The 14,113-nt window shown below is 34.6% G+C and overlaps 2 protein-coding genes across 2 annotated transcripts; both read right to left on the bottom strand.

Annotated features, from left to right (window-relative positions):
* Positions 1-1,696: 1,696 nt before the first annotated feature.
* Positions 1,697-4,045, bottom strand: LOC149259938 (uncharacterized). Its single transcript, XM_089378001.1, has 2 exons — positions 1,983-4,045; positions 1,697-1,840 (listed from the first exon to the last, which is right to left on the bottom strand). Exons 1-2 carry the CDS (start codon positions 2,904-2,906, stop codon positions 1,814-1,816), a joined length of 951 nt encoding a protein of 316 aa, XP_089234127.1. The 5' UTR covers positions 2,907-4,045; the 3' UTR covers positions 1,697-1,813.
* A 5,444-nt stretch (positions 4,046-9,489) lies between these two features.
* LOC149259937 (uncharacterized) lies at positions 9,490-11,875 on the bottom strand. The gene is made up of 2 exons (XM_089377992.1): positions 9,728-11,875; positions 9,490-9,585 (listed from the first exon to the last, which is right to left on the bottom strand). The coding sequence occupies exons 1-2, from the start codon at positions 11,363-11,365 to the stop codon at positions 9,559-9,561; spliced, it is 1,665 nt and encodes a 554-aa protein (XP_089234118.1). The 5' UTR covers positions 11,366-11,875; the 3' UTR covers positions 9,490-9,558.
* Between the last annotated feature and the right edge of the window lie 2,238 nt (positions 11,876-14,113).

Genomic DNA, 14,113 nt, shown 5'->3' with positions numbered 1-14,113 from the left:
AAATTTTAAGGGTGAAATTTCAGAAATGGCCTATTTTTTGGACATTCTCTAAAAAACATATTTGCCAATTTGGTTAAAAATCCACCTATTTTTTACATATATATGATTAAATGGATGATATTTGTAAAACATAACTAAATCTAATAGTAAATTGCATGTTTTCTTGTTGAATGTTCGCCTACATTCTATACGTATGAATCTTCAAACCAGAATAGTTGTCTATAATACCATATATAGGAAAAATATTAAATTGTTAAAAAATACCCTGGCACATTCACCATAACTTTTTTCGAACACAAACTTCCTATAGCATAAATCTACATATAGCAAACAAAATGAAAGTACCTTCATAAAGGAACGAATTGTTATGTCCTAGTCTTGACTGGTAACATGCCAACATTTGCGTTCCATGACACGTTGGACCAAGGAGAAGCAACCCCTACTCTGAACATTGTGCAACAAGCCTAGGTCCCAAGTGGCATTCTATGTTACATGGGATCCACCACCCAACTTGAGTCGCCTCCTCCATTGAGTTTTTGCACCACCGAGACACTAACAGATGGGAATGGCTTGCTTGCAAAGCTACCCCTTGCTCTTGAACATTTGCCACCTCCAACAGACCTCTCCTTCATCGCCTTCCAGTTTCACATAAATTCTAAGAATAATATAACACTAACTATAATAACGAGTTTTTCCATAACATTCGCCCTCTTTGCATCTTGCAAGCCTTATCTAAGACATTTTCGTATTTAATTACATGCGGAGTGAATATTAACGCCCACGTCCTAGACATTCACTCAGATGACACCTTATTAGAAAATTATTTTTATATATTTTTAAATGTCATATATCAACTCCATATTAAATACTAAAAATTTACATAGAATTATCAAATTAATATAATTTTTTTAATTTAAAATATTTTATTTTTTATATAATTTTGTAAATTTAAATTACTTTATTTTTTATGTATTTTCTTTTAACTTTCAATTATTTTATTTGATATAATAAATTTAAATTAAGATAATATCTTATTTGTTTCTTTGTTTCTTGATCCACAAGACAATTTGAACTTGGAATGTCAAGAAGCATAGTACTTCACTATCGAAGCAATGACAATTCAACTACCTCATAAGTTTAATATTATTTTTTTATTAACAATTTTAATTAATATTAATAAATATTTTTCTTATTCATATTTTTAAATTTATTAAGTATTGAATTTAAGAATTTATAATGTGAATTATACATTCACATAAAATGTTAAAAAAACATCCCATTAAAATAATAAATCATGATTCCATCATAGTGAAAACCATTCCATCAAAGTAGTATATATTTATTCCATCACAATGAAAATATATGGATTGATGCTCTCTCCTTTATTCCATCGCATACTAAAAATACATGTATGAATGTTTTTCTCCTTTAAAATTATATTTTCAGAGCCCTTTATTCCCTTGATAGCCAAAATACATGGATATTTCCACCGTGGAAATTATATATTCAAATGCATATAAGATAACATGTATACATCCAATAAATATAACAGTAAAATTAAAAAAAATTCATAAATGGAATCTGCCCCGCTCTTTACGAGGAAAAATGTATGAAAAACATTATGCGCCCAGATCGGATGTTTCCACCCTGGACATTAAATATTCAAATGCACATAAGAAAACATACAAGCCGCTCAATAAATATAACAGTGATATTACTAAAAAATAAAAAAAAATCATAATTGGTCTGCCTTGCCCTTAACAAAAAAAAGAAAATGTATGACAACCATTATGCCCTCCACATGATCGCAACTCTAAACCTGAAAGTCGCCTTCGCCGATCTACATAACAAATAAAATCACGAAAGTCACGAGTCATACGTAAATATTTACTTCTCCTGCATCCATGCGTAAAATGTAAAGTATAACGGTAACAAGCAAGATATATACGGTACGATATAACGGTAACAAGCAAGGTATATACCTTATCGCGCACTCCCTTGAGTTCCCCCTTTACAAAAGCTGCGCGGTATATCTCTGCCTCTTTCCCCTTCCTCGCCCAGTCACTGCAATTTTTTATCAGTGCATTGTCTATCTCGTTATCAATACAATGAACAATGACATTTGACAATAAGCATTCTAACTTTCCTAACTTTCCGACTGGATCAACTGAATTATCTTCTATGGCTTTCCATGTTTTGTACAAATTAATTTTCAAGGCCGCTCTCATCCAATCCCTGGAGTCATGTTGACTCTCCACACATAAATATTTCTGTATTTTGCCTGCTTCTGCATCTTTTGAAAGTCGTTCTATATCTTCTCTCATCGGCTTTCTAATCTTGCGTTCCAGTAGCTTTTCAGAGTCTTTCGTCCATATGTGTTTAAGAGTATAGAATGCTTTATCTGCTGCTAGACTCACTAATTTGGCTTCATCATCTGAACGGTCAATAATGTCCATAAAATCCCATGCTTGAGAGCAAGCTTCTATAGCATCATTAATAACTTTCTTATTACTACTTCCATTATAGAAGTAGATCATACAATATATCAAAGAGGTTGCTCTCATCTTCCAAGAATTTTCGCCCAGGTACTTGAAACCTTTTTCTTCTTCCAGAACTGCCGATGTTGCTTCATCTTCAACAGGCCCTGTTTTGTGTCTTATTAATTTGACCAATTCTTCAGTATTACCCTTTCCCTTTTCAATGCCTTGTTTCATATGATTCTCTGTCTGGTTAAAGGCCCAGTTATTGGCTCTCCACAGGCTGTATGCCACTTCCCCTCGCATTCTTATGATGTCTAAAGCTTCTTTGTACTGGGAAAACCTATGGTCGCCTCTTGTTGTTCCTGATATTTCCAATCCAAACAACAAATCATTCTCTTCGGGGCTCATTATGAAAGGCCTGATCATTCGCAGAACAAACTCGAGAGTGACCAACAGGCTTTACTGATGTACACCATGAGTTTCTGCAGCCAAATCCGCACGGGCAGAAACAAGGAATGTAGCCGAATTTTTGCAACCAAAGTGACTACAACCTTTTGCAATATCATTCTTCCACGAATTCTTTTCTTCATATACAATTGGCTTTTGGACTGTGTATCCAGATCCTCTTTCACTTCAGCAATAGTCCTTGTCCAAAAATCCTCCATGTAAAACAAAACCTGCACATTCTTAGGAAAGTACATAACTGATGTGAACCATCTGATCAAGGCAACCATCCAGCCTACCATCACGAAGGCAAACTCAACAGCAACAGTGAATTTCCTAATGATATTATATTCTGATTGAAGATGAATGTATTTCACTTTAATGAATATGATCACAACTGAAATTGAGACCAGTAGACCTGCCAATGCACTGAAAACTGATCTGGCCATAATATAGTCAGGTTCAGAGGCACGAGTCACAATCCAACATTTGAAGATGTGGTCCTCAATACTCTTGCACTTTCGCTTTCCTGGGCAACTAGATTCACAACACGAGAGTGCTGAAGGAACCTTCTGAGACATGACCCTGCGGATGCTTTGACCAGCAAAGACCGCGCAGCTCAAGAGCAGAAGCAACAATGTACTATCTATGAATAGGATAGTGGAGGACACCATGAACCATAATGATTGGCCATGGTAGTATGCTTTCTTTGCTTTCCAAACGAAGTAAAGCTCAACGCCCATATGGAAGAGAACAACCAATATCAATGCTCCAATATCGCTCCACACAGTATACCAGCGAGAACGGACCATTTGGGGAATCAAATAGCTAAGGAAAACACACATCATAAGCCTTGCGGAGTCAGTTACTAACTGATCTGCTTCCAACAAATTGTGGACTTCCTGCAGTTTTTGGGATTTGTTGCCCTGATAACTGATATGGGAATAATCAATCAAGCCGAAAAGCTGGATGGTAAGGGCGCTCAGAACCAGAGCTTCTGCAGGAATCCACAGTGCCTTCCTTTTGAATGCCATAATCACATCCCATTAAAGTAATAATATAAATACAACTGCGCAAGCACACGATGCCAATAGATTGAGAAGCTCGTAATCCATATTGGAATAGCAAACCCAACATACAAGGTATGCCTTCGCTAATGCTAGGAGATTGAGAAAATATATGTTTTTTTTGTTGTACACTTTATACCAAACCCATAGACCGGGACAAAGCGCTGGGTTTCTTTTTCAGATAAAGTGTTTTTAAGTATTCTGCCGAAATGAAATTCTTTGCATTACAGAATAGAATAAAATAAATAACATATCAAAAAAATTAAGCGAATTTAAATTTTTAATGTAAAAGTTAGATGTATGGTGCTTTTTTCTTTTATGAAATTTAAATGTAGATTGGGGAGTATATGATTTTTCTTATTGGATATTTGCGTTATAAATACAATTTAGTTATCTTAAATATGTTTATGTTTTTATTTATCTTAAATATGACTTAAATAAAAACATAAAGATTCGGGGATTGAACCTTGTGAGCTTCCCACTAACCCTTGGAGCAGATATTCATCCCCTCGAGGGAGGAAGAAGAGGTGGGCCACTAGGACAATGAATGCCTATATTTGTAAAAAGGGCCTAAAGATATATTTTTAATCGTCTAATATCATGCGAATAAGTTTTGTATCATTAGACTATGCTGATTGGATTTTAATAGTAAGATATCTTTAGCTCATGTTTAAAAAATTAGCTATAGGAAGCGTGGCCTCCTTCATATGAATTGCTTGATTTTTGAGGTCTTTATTCTAATTCATTCTTCATACAAGTTAAGAAGGGAGAATATGTTTATTTGGGTGATATAGGTATGAATGTTGCCTCTTATTCAAATCAATGTGTAAGAATGTCATCCATAAGCATAGATGAATTAAACAAAGTAGTAAGTGTAATCCTTGAACATTTTGTATGTTTGAATTTAAGAGGAAATCAAAGATGTCTAGATCTAAAATGAAATTAAAGATGTCCCCTTATTGTAATGCCTGAACATTTTGTGGTATTGAATATTGGATGTTAAGATTTAAGAGGAAATCATAAATGTCTAGATCTAAGATGAAATTAAAGATGTCCTCTAATTACTAAAAAATTTGACACGAAGCAGAAAATGGCTAGAGGATACATCAACATCTAGATAAATGATGAGTGAACTTGTAAATGGATTTCCAAGTCTTACTTGGAATTGAGGAAGTGGCCTCAACAAATGACCAAATAAAAGAGTTTCTAAATTTTCCTACTGCTCAAGAAGATATAGTAAACGCCTTTTCCTTGCAATTTTAAGAGTCTCCTATCAGGTAGATGTGGATCATTTGGCTTCCTTGTTCATGATCCAACTATCAGGGAATTTGGTTCTATAGAAAGAATATTTTATCTATATACAAAAATTGCTGAAAATTTTTGGGAAATATGGTAATTCTAGAAAAGAAAACAATTCTTGTTTCTTGAGTTGTAGGAGACCAACATATTAAGCAAGTAATCCAAAAATATCACTTAAAAAAAGTTCCTAACGATTTTAAAAGATTTTAACATGCATTCTTTGAAGAGACATGGGTGAAATGCTAGACTATGGGTGCATATTGAAAAAGGCTATCAATGCATTAAATCCTCAAAATGCCACTGCAACAAATGCTCAAAGAAAAAGAAAAAAATATTATACTTTCCAATCAAGATGTGATCATGATTTGCCTAACTATTTTAGAAGGTATAGCCCTAAGAAGCTGAAGGAAAGGATTCCTTATCTCAAAAAGAGAAGATTCCCTTCAAAAAATATTTAATGCTTTAATTATCAACAAAAAGAACATTGGGCAAATCATTTTACAAAGAGGAAAAACAAGCCTCTACTATCAACACTATTCGCTGACGAACTAGAACCTGAATAGTGGGATCCTCACTTCTACGCTACATTACACCATCCCTCATGAGGAATTATCTACTTAGGAACATTGAAATTCTTCAACTACAATCCATGTTCTCAGTCAGATATTGAATTTAGTGGTAATGAATAAAATATTTCAAATGCCTCAATACACCCATGAGGTTTAAAGTAGTTGATTTTCATGGGGTTTAGTCCCCTCTAGGTCACAAGTTCAACCTCATGGGGAGGGACTGAGGAGTGGAAGCCACTTTGGGTGAATTAAACTTCCCAAGGGGCATCTATGCTTGACCAAATCATCACAGAATTCTGGTGATAAGTATCACATTGTAGGTATATTGGTCTTCTTCCAACATAAGCAGGTCGATCACCTAGTTACCAAAAAAAAAAAATTCAATACAAGTTTCTTATATTAAAAATTATAATCATATAGCTATAAAATAAAATATCTTGAATTTTTATCATGTGTGTGTGTGTGAATCAACCATTTCTATTAAATTGTGTCAAATTTAAATAATGGATAACACATTTTCCAAATAGAAAAGGCCTCACTCCTACTGGATTTATTGGCCAATAGATATAAGAAAAAGTATATAGATAGTAACATCAGAAATCTATTAGACCTATAATCAATAGCCTCTATAATAAATAGCCCATAAGGACTAGAACTACTCAAAAACCAAAACAAATCCTGCCATCCTCATTGTCCATCCGTATTTCCTGGAGCCTAATTATCCTGTTGAACCTATGTTGGGTTCCAGAATGCTTCGTGAACATAAGACTCCATATGTGTCATTCTACCTTTGAAGTTATCCAATCGCTCATGAATCTGCCTTTGGTCTCTTCGAAGGGAAGCAAATCTATCCAGAAATTTCCACTCATTATGCTGAATTTCATTGAGGAAACTCATTACCTCATTTCGATAATTGTTTTGATCATGTGTTAGTTGCTCAACAACCACTATCACTTGGCAAATTTGTACTGCAAGAGAATCAGATGGAGAAGTCAAGTCCACATGCCCTAGGGAAATGACATGAGGTTGCTCCAATTCTTCACCACTGTGGTGTTGATCTACTAGGTGCATAGTTCCCTGCCCTCGGAGACCTACCCCTCACTTGAGCCTTCCCTATTACTATTGCATGAAAGTGATATTAAGAATTCCTTTTAACCCCTGCCTACTTTGCCTTCCAATAGGCAGGTATACTACTTCAAAGGGGTACCCTTTGTTGCAATAACAAATGACCACTTTTCCTTCCATGCCTTGCTCTCATAATATAAAACCCCATTGGTAAATAATTCCCTTAAGAATGACTCACGCAGGTGCACCAACTAGCCAATACCAACACCACACAACATGAACCACCTCCCCCAAACAAAGCCACCACTTCCTCTCCCAACTTCTGTCCCCCAAACTAGATGAGACCCTCCCCACTGGTATGGCCCAAAGATGACTCTCTTCTAACAACACTACAGCACCATACAACCTCTCCTCCTCCTTCCTACAAGGACATAAACCACTATCCATCCCAACGTGACCATCAACTTCTTTACTCGACTTCCACTTCCTTACAAGGCCATAGGGTGACAAAATCAATAAGAAAAAACTAGACCCTGAAGATTGAGAGACCAAAAAATCGTCATGCCAAAAATAAGAACACAATAAAACGCCCACACTCAAGCGATAGAGGAAGATACTGAGCTTGGGCCACCAAGACCACCCACATTTCATAGCAATTCTTTCAATCACCCTAGTGCATTCTAGGGAAAATTTTAAGGGTGAAATTTCAGAAATGACCTATTTTTTGGACATTCTTTAAAAAACAAATTTGCCAATTTGGTTAAAACTCCACCTGTTTTTTACATATATATGATTAAATGGATGATATTTGTAAAACATAACTAAATTTAATAGTAAATTGCATGTTTTCTTGTTGAATTTTCGCCTACATTCTATACGTATGAATCTTCAAACCAGAATAGTTGTCTATAATACTATATATAGGAAAAATATTAAATTGTTAAAAAATACCCTGGCACATTCACCATCACTTTTTTCGAACACAAACTTCCTATAGCATAAATCTACATATAGCAAACAAAATGAAAGTACCTTCATAAAGGAACGAATTGTTATGTCCTAGTCTTGACTGGTAACAGGCCAACATTTGCGTTCCATGACACGTTGGACCAAGGAGAAGCAACCCCTACTCTGAACATTGTGCAACAAGCCTAGGTCCCAAGTGGCATTTTGTGTTACATGGGATCCACCACCCAACTTGAGTCGCCTCCTCCATTGAGTTTTTGCACCACCGACACCAATAGATGGGAATGGCTTGCTTGCAAAGCTACCCCTTGCTCTTGAACATTTGCCACCTCCAACAGACCTCTCCTTCATCGCCTTCCAGTTGCACATAAATTCTAAGAATAATATAACACTAACTATAATTACGAGTTTTTCCATAACATTCGCCCTCTTTGCATCTTGCAAGCCTTATCTAAGACATTTTCGTATTTTAATTACATGCGGAGTGAATATTAATGCCCACGTCCTAGACATTCACTCAGATGACACCTTATTAGAAAATTATTTTTATATATTTTTAAATGTCATATATCAACTCCATATTAAATACTAAAAATTTACATAGAATTATCAAATTAATATTTTTTTTTAATTTAAAATATTTTATTTTTTATATAATTATTTAAATTTAAATTACATTATTTTTTATATATTTTCTTTTAACTTTCAATTATTTTATTTGATATAATAAATTTAAATTAAGATAATATCTTATTTATTTCTTTGTTTGTTGATCCACAAGACAATTTAAACTTCGAATGTCAAGAAGCATGTACTTCACTATCGAAACAATGACAATTCAACTACCTCATAAGTTTAATATTATTTTTTTATTAACAATTTTAATTAATATTAATAAATATTTTTCTTATTCATATTTTTAAATTTATTAAGTATTGAATTATTCATATTTTTAAATTTATTAAGTATTGAATTTAAAAATTTATAAGGTTAATTATACATTCACATAAAATGTTAAAAAAAACATCCCATTAAAATAATAAATCATGATTCCATCATAGTGAAAACCATTCCCATCAAAGTAGTATATATTTATTCCATCACAATGAAATGAAAACCATTCCCATCAAAGTAGCATATATTTATTCCATCACAATGAAAATATATGGATTGATGCTCTCTCCTTTATTCCATCGCATACAAAAATTACATGTATGAATGTTTTCTCCTTTAAAATTATATTTTCAGAGCCCTTTATTCCCTTGATAGCCAAAATACATGGATATTTCCACCCTGGAAATTATATATTCAAATGCATATGAGATAACATGTATACATCCAATAAATATAACAGTAAAATTAAAAAAAATTCATAAATGGAATCTGCCCCGCTCTTTACGAGAAAAAATGTATGAAAAACATTATGCCCCCAGATCGGATGTTTCCACCCTGGACATTAAATATTCAAATACACATAGAAAACATATAAGCCGCTCAATAAATATAACAGTGATATTTTGTGCACAAATTTAATATAGATCACACAAACTTGAACTCTATAACATTAATATTATTAAAAAATAAAAAAAATCATAATTGGTCTGCCTTTGCCCTTCACAAAAAAAGAAAATGTATGACCACCATTATGCCCTCCACATGATCGCAACTCTAAACCTGAAAGTCGCCTTCGCCGATCTACATAACAAATAAAATCACGAAAGTCACGAGTCATACGTAAATATTTACTTCTCCTGCATCCATGCGTAAAATGTAAAGTATAACGGTAACAAGCAAGATATATACGGTACGATATAACGGTAACAAGCAAGGTATATACCTTATCGCGCACTCCCTTGAGTTCCCCCTTTATAAAAGCTGCGCGGTATATCTCTGCCTCTTTCCCCTTCCTCGCCCAGTCACTGCAATTTTTTATCAGTGCATTGTCTATCTCGTTATCAATACAATGACCAATGACATTTGACAATAAGCATTCTAACTTTCCTAACTTTCCGACTGGATCAACTGAATTATCTTCTATGGCTTTCCATGTTTTGTACAGATTAATTTTCAAGGCCGCTCTCATCCAATCCCTGGAGTCATGTTGACTCTCCACACATAAATATTTCTGTATTTCGCCTGCTTCTGTATCTTTTGAAAGTCGTTCTATATCTTCTCTCATCGGCTTTCTAATCTTGCGTTCCAGTAGCTTTTCAGAGTCTTTCGTCCATATGTGTTTAAGAGTATAGAATGCTTTATCTGCTGCTAGACTCACTAATTTGGCTTCATCATCTGAACGGTCAATAATGTCCATAAAATCCCATGCTTGAGAGCAAGCTTCTATAGCATCAGTAATAACTTTCTTATTACTACTTCCATTATAGAAGTAGATCATACAATATATCAAAGAGGTTGCTCTCATCTTCCAAGAATTTTCGCCCAGGTACTTGAAACCTTTTTCTTCTTCCAGAACTGCCGATGTTGCTTCATCTTCAACAGGCCCTGTTTTGTGTCTTATTAATTTGACCAATTCTTCAGTATTACCCTTTCCCTTTTCAATGCCTTGTTTCATATGATTCTCTGTCTGGTTAAAGGCCCAGTTATTGGCTCTCCACAGGCTGTATGCCACTTCCCCTCGCATTCTTATGATGTCCAAAGCTTCTTTGTACTGGGAAAACCTATGGTCGCCTCTTGTTGTTCCTGATATTTCCAATCCAAACAACAAAGCATTCTCTTCGGGGCTCATTATGAAAGGCCTGATCATTCGCAGAACAAACTCAGAGAGTGACCAACAGGCTTTACTGATGTACACCATGAGTTTCTGCAGCCAAATCCGCACGGGCAGAAACAAGGAATGTAGCCGAATTTTTGCAACCAAAGTGATTACAACCTTTTGCAATATCATTCTTCCACGAATTCTTTTCTTCATATACAATTGGCTTTTGGACTGTGTATCCAGATCCTCTTTCACTTCAGCAATAGTCCTTGTCCAAAAATCCTCCATGTAAAACAAAACCTGCACATTCTTAGGAAAGTACATAACTGATGTGAACCATCTGATCAAGGCAACCATCCAGCCTACCATCACGAAGGCAAACTCAACAGCAACAGTGAATTTCCTAATGATATTATAATCTGATTGAAGATGAATGTATTTCACTTTAATGAATATGATCACAACTGAAATTGAGACCAGTAGACCTGCCAATGCACTGAAAACTGATCTGGCCATAATATAGTCAGGTTCAGAGGCACGAGTCACAATCCAACATTTGAAGATGTGGTCCTCAATACTCTTGCACTTTCGCTTTCCTGGGCAACTAGATTCACAACACGAGAGTGCTGAAGGAACCTTCTGAGACATGACCCTGCGGATGCTTTGACCAGCAAAGACCGCGCAGCTCAAGAGCAGAAGCAACAATGTACTATCTATGAATAGGATAGTGGAGGACACCCATGAACCATAATGATTGGCCATGGTAGTATGCTTTCTTTGCTTTCCAAACGAAGTAAAGCTCAACGCCCATATGGAAGAGAACAACCAATATCAATGCTCCAATATCGCTCCACACAGTATACCAGCGAGAACGGACCATTTGGGGAATCAAATAGCTAAGGAAAACACACATCATAAGCCTTGCCGAGTCAGTTACTAACTGATCTGCTTCCAACAAATTGTGGACTTCCTGCAGCTTTTGGGATTTGTTGCCCTGATAACTGATATGGGAATAATCAATCAAGCCGAAAAGCTGGATGGTAAGGGCGCTCAGAACCAGAGCTTCTGCAGGAATCCACAGTGCCTTCCTTTTGAATGCCATAATCACATCCCATAAAAGTAATAATATAAATACAACTGCGCAAGCACACGATGCCAACAGATTGAGAAGCTCGTCATCCATATTGGAATAGCAAACCCAACATACAAGGTATGCCTTCACTAATGCCAGGAGATTGAGAAAATATATGTTTTTTTTGTTGTTGTTGCCGTCAATGGCATTCACACATAACCAGCAAAAAGAGAGGGCGCTGGTGGTCACTTTTGACGAAGTGTAGACTAAATTAAACACTTTATACCAAACCCATAGACCGGGACAAAGCGCTGGGTTTCTTTTTCAGAAAAAGTGTTTTTAAGTATTCTGCCGAAATGAAATTCTTTGTATTACAGAATAGAATAAAATAAATAACATATCAAAAAAATTAAGCGAATTTAAATTTTTAATGTAAAAGGTAGATGCATGGTGCTTTTTTCTTTTATGAAAGTTAAATGTAGATTGGGGAGTATATGATTTTTCTTATTGGATATTTGCGTTATAAATACAATTTAGTTATCTTAAATATGTTTATGTTTTTATTTATCTTAAATATGCCTTAAATAAAAACATAAAGATTCGGGGATTGAACCTTGTGAGCTTCCCACTAACCTTTGGAGCAGATATTCATCCCCTCGATGGAGGAAGAAGAGGTGGGTCACTAGGACAATGAATGCTTATATTTGTAAAAAGGGCTTAAAAATATATTTTTAATCATCTAATATCATGCGAATAAGTTTTGTATCATTAGACTATGCTGATTGAATTTTAATAGTAAGATATCTTTAGCTCATGTTTAAAAAATTAGCTAGAGGAAGCGTGGCCTCCTTCATATGAATTGCTTGATTTTTGAGGTCTCTATTCTAATTCATTCTTCATACAGGTTAAGAAGGGAGAATATGTTTGTTTGGTTGATATAGGTATGAATGTTGCCTCTTATTCAAATCAGTGTGTAGGAATGTCATCCATAAGCATAGATGCATTAAACAAAGTAGTAAGTGTAATCCTTGAACATTTTGTATGTTTGAATTTAAGAGGAAATCAAATATGTCTAGATCTAAAATGAAATTAAAGATGTCCCCTCATTGTAATGCCTGAACATTTTGTGGTATTGAATATTGGATGTTAAGATTTAAGAGGAAATCAGAAATGTCTAGATCTAAAATGAAATTAAAGTTGTCCTCTAATTACTAAAAAATTTGACACGAAGTAGAAAATGGCTAGAGGATACATCAACATCTAGATAAATGATGAGTGAGCTTGTAAATGGATTTCCAAGTCTTACTTGGAATTGAGGGAAGTGGCCTCAATAAATGACCAAATAAAAGAGTTTCTAAATTTTCCTATTGCTCAAGAAGATATAGTAAACCCCTTTCCCTTGGAATTTTAAGAGTCTCCTATCAGGTAGATATGGATCATTTGGCTTCCTTGTTCATGATCCAACTATCAGGGAATTTGGTTCTATAGAAAGAATATTTTTTCTATATACAGAAATTGCTGAAAATTTTTGGGAAATATGGTGATTCTAGAAAAGAAAACAATTCTTGTTTCTTTAGTTGTAGGAGACCAACATATTAAGCAAGTAATCCAAAAATAACACTTAAAAAAGAGTTCCTAAAGATTTTAAAAGATTTGAACATGCATTCTTTGAATAGACATGGGTGAAATGCTAGACTAGGGGTGCATATTAAAAAAGGCTATCAATGCATTAAATCCTCAAAATGCCACCACAACAAATGCTCAAAGAAAAAGAAAAAAATATTATACTTTCCAATCAAGATGGGATCATGATTTGCCTAATTATTTTAGAAGGTATAATCCTAAGAAGTTGAAGGAAAGGATTCCTTATCTCAAAAAGAGAAGCTTCCCTCCAAAAAATATTTAATGCTTTAATTATCAACAAAAAGAACATTGGGCAATTCATTTTACAAAGAGGAAAAACAAGCCTCTACTATCAACACTATTCGTTGAAGAACTACAACCTGAATAGTGGGATCCTCATTTCTACGCTACATTACACCATCCCTCATGAGGAATTATCTACTTAGGAACATTGAAATTCTTGAACTACAATCCATGTTCTCAGTCAGATATTGAATTTAGTGGTAATGAATAAAATACTCGAATTGATCCATTAAATTGGGGATGCGATAGAAGACAACAATTTGATTTTTTCATGATGTTTGCACCTAAGCCAAATAAGTTCCAAGAAAGAATTGATGAGATTGATGCCCTCCTAGAAGACACTCATATATGGAAATATTTCATCCATAATAATTTGCATGAAGAGAAACAATCATTGCTTGAATAATTAACCAAGGTTCATGCAACAAAAAAATCGAAAGAACCAACAATTTTTCCATATAAAGGTAACCCTAGTTATTATGCACTTTAGCTGTCTACATGGATTATACTGA

Source organism: Pinus tabuliformis, chromosome 6, assembly GCF_031772625.1.
Source record: "Pinus tabuliformis cultivar Carrire ecotype Pingquan chromosome 6, CPIR1, whole genome shotgun sequence".
NCBI classification, from domain to species: domain Eukaryota; kingdom Viridiplantae; phylum Streptophyta; class Pinopsida; order Pinales; family Pinaceae; genus Pinus; species Pinus tabuliformis.
This window is presented reverse-complemented; position numbering and strand designations above follow the sequence as displayed.

Coding starts and splice junctions, on each gene's coding strand:
- LOC149259938 (XM_089378001.1), bottom strand. CDS start 2,906: ATGATCAGGCCTTTCATAATGAGCCCCGAAGAGAATGATTTGTTGTTT. Junction 1,841..1,982: donor TCAAGGGAGTGCGCGATAAG/GTATATACCTTG, acceptor TTTGTTATGTAG/ATCGGCGAAGGCGACTTTCA.
- LOC149259937 (XM_089377992.1), bottom strand. CDS start 11,365: ATGGCCAATCATTATGGTTCATGGGTGTCCTCCACTATCCTATTCATA. Junction 9,586..9,727: donor TCAAGGGAGTGCGCGATAAG/GTATATACCTTG, acceptor TTTGTTATGTAG/ATCGGCGAAGGCGACTTTCA.